The sequence below is a fragment of the Lottia gigantea genome, assembly GCF_000327385.1.
Source record: "Lottia gigantea unplaced genomic scaffold LOTGIsca_335, whole genome shotgun sequence".
In the NCBI taxonomy this organism is placed as follows: domain Eukaryota; kingdom Metazoa; phylum Mollusca; class Gastropoda; family Lottiidae; genus Lottia; species Lottia gigantea.
The window spans coordinates 33,389-38,659 of record NW_008709130.1 but is presented as its reverse complement, the minus strand read 5'-3'; the positions used below and the strand labels follow the sequence as shown (position 1 = coordinate 38,659).

Below are 5,271 nucleotides of genomic sequence, written 5' to 3'. Positions count from 1 at the left end.
GTACAAAAGGATTGGCAGCACCGTCCAATAGTAGCTGTGGGTCAAGGTGTAATCCTCTACGTTTACAGAAATGCATGCAGGCGGTCTTGGATTTCGAAAACCTAAATCCATTGTCAGTTGCCCATTGCTGTAAGTTGTTTAAGCAAAGCTGCAACTGACGCTCAATCGTCTGCATGTTTGTAGAGCCATAACACATCTGAAAGTCATCAACATACAGAGAGCCATCAACCCCCCGTCTAAATGAAATGAAAATGAAATGAAATGCATTAAGGAGCATTAGCACCTAACGGGCTATATAGCTCCAGAATACGTTAAAATAATAAAAAAACTTAAACAATAAAACACCTATCAATATCACAGAAAGGTCACATAGTGACAACAAAAAAAGGCGATAAAAACCATATCACAGAAAAAGTCATTTAATGACTAAAAAAAAACACTAAAAACAATATCACAAGTAATACACCACATGGTGGTATTAAAAACAAACAAAATATTTAAAACAAACAATGACTAATCTATTTAAAATTTAAAATAAAGACCTGTTTGTTTTAAAAAAGCCACAACCTTCTCTAAGAGAAGGTTGCGCAAAAAGCTGAATTAAAGAAACAACACGGTAGTGCTGTGATCTTATAGGTTTGAGATGCTTACACTCAATCAGAATGTGTTTCACTGTCAGGCGGATCTGGCAGTGATCACAGACTGGTTGAGGCTCTCGCTTGAGCAAATAACAGTTGGTGAGGTGAGTATGTCCAAGACGAGAGCGACACTAAACAACTTCATTTCTCGATGAGAAAAAGTTTTGTTTTTTGAGCAGAAATGCGTAGGCGATTCGTCATTAAAGATGCAAAGATCATTGTCATAAATAAAGTCAGCTATTAATTTTCCTTTGCTATTATCATCGGAGCTGCCCCAGAAAGAATGGTGACCATTGAAATCTCCTAACAAAATGTAAGGAGAAGGAAGCTGGGCAACAAGGTCATCCAATTCTCTCAGTTTCAATGATAAGCTTGGTGGTAAGTAGATGGAACAAATGGTAATAGGTACGTGGAGTGTAACTCGCACGGCTATTACCTGCAGAGGAGAACTGAGTGTGATTTCGGACTGGGCGACATTCCTATTGACAATAATAGAAACACCGCCCGAGACCTTATCATCACCAGTGCCATAATGGTGGTAGGAAACAAAATGTTTAAATGGCACTAAACGCAAATCCATTGGCTTGAGGAAAGTCTCTTGGAGACAAATAGCCAACGGATTGTATTGTTGCATTAATAGCTGAACTTCATTAAGATTATGACTTAAAGCTCGACAATTCCATTGTATTATATTATTTTTTTGATGCATTGTCAGGATGGTTTGACTGGACTACCAGGTTTGCGGTAAGGGGGGTTGAGAACTTCCGCATCAACCTCGGAAGCCTCCATATCTATACTATCAGATATGGCAGACTTCAAAAGATCTCTACCTCCATTTTTGGAGACGGATCCATGTTTCTTGGTTATCTTGTCATTTTTGGAAAGACTTTCACTATGTTTAGCTTGTCTTGACAGTTTACCAGTCCCTTTCGGTTGAACGTCTTTAGCTGGCTGACTTGCATTACTATTACCATCTCTTGACTTCTCAATTTGAGGTGTCTGAGTAGCTGATGATGTAGATGCAGTTGCCTCCGGATCAGATGGTATCAAGGCTAAAGACGCAGATGGTAAACGTTTCAGCCATGAGATGTCGGTTTGGCATTCTATGGATCTAGTAGAAGCCTTGACAACACTAGCGAAAGTCTTTCCAGAACGAGTAGAGGAAACTTCTCCCTCTACAGCCTTTCGCGCTTCGGGATAGGAAACTCTGGTTTCTACTTTAATTTTTTGGATGCGCTTTTCCAGTTTCCACTTAGGGCAGTCTTTGGAAAAAGCGACATGGTTTCCATCACAGTTACAACAGCAAGGAGTATCACTACAATCCTTGCTGTCATGCGCAGACTTGCCACAACGCGCACATCGCAACGGACTTTTGCAAGTCCGAGTTCCATGCCCGAAGCGCTGACAGTTAAAACACCTGAGAGGGTTAGTAATAAAAGGTGACACTTTAATATTTAGATAACCTACTTTTATTTCTGATGGTAATTCGGGTCTGTCAAAAAGAAGAATAAATGTATTGGTAGGTATAAGTTGGCCGTCACGACGGATGGAAATTCGATCAACGTTCGTGACTCCAATATCTTTTAGTTCTTTCTTCATTTCTTCTGAAGAACAACCACTAAGGTCAGGGTGCCGTACAACACCCTTAGAGGAGTTCAGAGAAGAATGCGGTGAGACAGTGATAGGAATATTGACTAAAAATGTTGATTTTAATAATAATTCCGAGTGTATCTTACGGTGGCATTCGAGCAATAAAGACCCGTTACGAAGTTTTTTTTAATGGATTTGGGCTCGCTAGCCAGACCAGTTATTCTTTTGGCGATGGCAAATGGTGATAAAGATGCCAATTATACAATATATAGTATAAAATGATTTCTATATCGCCCCACATTTAATGTATTGGGCACTATTTTAACTGTAAAAATATTTTGATATTGAAAAAAGTTTAACAAATAAACAGACACTATAATTAAATTATTCTAAGAAAAAGGAAAAAGGAAATACACGCCTCATGGTCAATCTGTAGTACATTTTTCACAGTTTGTATTTCCAAACTATCTCTCCATAACTTCATTCTGAAAAGTAATTGTCATTTTTATTAAATGAAATGTTGAAAAAATCAAACCAATATAAAATGGTAAATTTTCACACCTGAAATCTACATATCAATCAACACAAACCGAAGAAAAAGATTGATTAAAAGTTTTCAACGAACTAGTAAAGATCATAAATAGCATAATGTATCATAATTATCTATTCCTCATCATCAAACATCAATTTGGTAAAACCTGATATTTGTACCTCTGTTAACTTTTACCAAGATTAGCATATGGTCTAATATCATCTATATTAGCATCGTTTCTATCAACATTAGAACTATTATCTGATTGTATTCTAGCTGTATTGTTGACTGTATCTAATTCTTGGTATGTTTGTGTGTCATCTAAAACAAATAGAAAAGAACTTTGTGACTAATACAAATTAAAATTTAAATTTAAAATTTTAGTTATAAATACATTTGCAATGATTTTCGTCATTCTTGTTGTCACGCCTTCAGATCATCGATAGAAAAATGACAAGTGATTTTTGGTGAAAGAATACAATATTCATCTATTTGTGCACTTAAATTCATTTAAAAGATATTTTGATCAATAAATTAATGTATTTTTGTTAAAATATCTGGATAACCGTCCTTTAAGTATTGTACTACATTTTTGTCGTCACCCATGTCCATCCGTCGGTTCGTCCACAATTGCTCGTAAACACTCTAGAAAGCACAATTCTTAACAAAACTGGGTACGATTGTTTGTAATCAACCAAGGATGAACCCTATTGAAAATCAGAAAAATCGAAAAATATTTAGTTTTAAATATTGCCCTTGTTCTTGAAAAAGCGTTCAATTTTTGGCCCATAAACAATCTAGAAGGCACAATTCTTCACAAAACTGGGTACAATTGTTTGTAATCAACCAAAGATGGAAGATAAACACTCTGGAAGGCACAATTTTTGATGTACTTTGATGAAATTCCGTAATGTTATACAGTATCACCCCAAAAAACTCAAAAGAAGTGTATGACTGAAGTTTGAATATTTCATACTGGTGATTGTTACTGTACTGCCAAATATTTTTATTTTAAATCAACTCTGCCAGTGGGTTTATATTACCTTGCCTGGCAAGCTATCTAAATATTATAAATGATCTACATGCAGTTTTATCAAACACAATATCAACTGTTTCTTAATGTACCAAATTATCTTAAAATTTACATAAAATGTAATTAATGTCTACTTCAATAGTAGATTTTCCTTTTCATTGCACAAATAATATGCCTACAAAGTATAGCTGAAGGTTATCAACTCTCTATGTGCCTCTTAACAATTGCCTAACACTTTGAATTAGAAAGACATATAAAAGACACAAATGAAAAGAAACTATTTACCAGATCTTGTCGTAGTATTAATCCCAGCGTAGCTATAAAATAATATAAGTATATATATATATATGACTGAGATTACAATTCAATAAACTAAGATTATATACAGTGTTGATTGCTTGACTAACATTGTGTCACTTTTTTTGGTTACCTTCGCTCGGACAGAACGAATTTATAAATTGATATAAGGGAATGAAACAAAACTATGTAAGCAGAGAATTTAGCATCAAATTAATCTTAAACTGCCAGATCAGTTATTAAAAACACGTTTATTTTTTCGAATGTAAAAACTTACTTTTCTTCATCTTTCTTTCGTTTGCCTTAAATAAAAGAAGAGAACATGTTTGCTTCTTCCAATCTTTTCTAGCAATAATCCAAGTTAACACATTAATTAGTTGCAATCTGTTAACTTTAATTACCATCTTTAAAGAATTTTGATATGGAAAAACATCAACATACATAGCAAATATCAATTTTTAAGTGTGTTGCCAGAACCAGAATCTTAGCAAATAATATTAATCTCAGACCTGACCAATATCTATAAATAAATATTGCTGTAGCAACCATCACTGCTATAGCTATAGATATCCCTACACCTATTCCAATACCAGCACCAAGTCCATTGTTATAACTAGTATTGATATCATTGGTGTCACCACTATTAATATTCTTACTGCAGTCGGCGGACTTGTTAAATCCCAGAAAACTAGCTAAAATTCAAAATAACATGATTATTTTTACTTTCCAAAAGGCTGTGCCAACAATACTTACGTCACGAATGTCTGATGTCCAGTATTTAAGATCTATTTTGTCTCGAAGTTAATAAGATTCTATCTGACAAATCATACCTGTCATACTTTCACCATATTTATTACTAGCTATCACTCTGATATAATAACTAGTATCTGGTTCTAATCCTTCTATACAATAGTCAACTCGGTCATTATTGATACCATTTGGTATTGTGGACGAATTGACCCATATTTTATCATCAGTAGAATGTTGAACTATAAAACTTTGTGATGCTCCTCCATTAAATCCTGGTGTCCACTCAACACAAATTATGGATTGTGGCGGTTGAATGGTTATGGTACTAGGCAGATTTGGTGCAGCTAAATGAAGTATTTTTTAAAAGGTAGTAAATTAGGCATAGAGAAAAAAATGTATCATGTTGGTTTATCGAGGAACAAAACAAAACG

At 34.6% G+C, this 5,271-nt stretch overlaps 2 protein-coding genes across 2 annotated transcripts in view; both read right to left on the bottom strand.

The window, feature by feature from the left end:
* LOTGIDRAFT_175659 (hypothetical protein) overlaps positions 1-1,218 on the bottom strand; it is a gene marked incomplete at both ends in the record, with an annotated part of 2,963 nt that extends 1,745 nt beyond the window's left edge. The window contains one exon of the mRNA XM_009058364.1: positions 1,075-1,218. Within this exon, the coding sequence (XP_009056612.1) occupies positions 1,075-1,218 (144 nt within the window). The remainder of the gene's footprint in view (positions 1-1,074) is intronic.
* A 1,726-nt stretch (positions 1,219-2,944) lies between these two features.
* LOTGIDRAFT_175658 (hypothetical protein) overlaps positions 2,945-5,271 on the bottom strand; it is a gene marked incomplete at both ends in the record, with an annotated part of 35,554 nt that continues 33,227 nt past the window's right edge. Inside the window, 5 exons of the mRNA XM_009058363.1 lie at positions 2,945-3,081; positions 4,079-4,110; positions 4,368-4,392; positions 4,600-4,782; positions 4,921-5,184. Coding sequence (XP_009056611.1) covers positions 2,945-3,081; positions 4,079-4,110; positions 4,368-4,392; positions 4,600-4,782; positions 4,921-5,184 — 641 coding nt within the window. The remainder of the gene's footprint in view (positions 3,082-4,078; positions 4,111-4,367; positions 4,393-4,599; positions 4,783-4,920; positions 5,185-5,271) is intronic.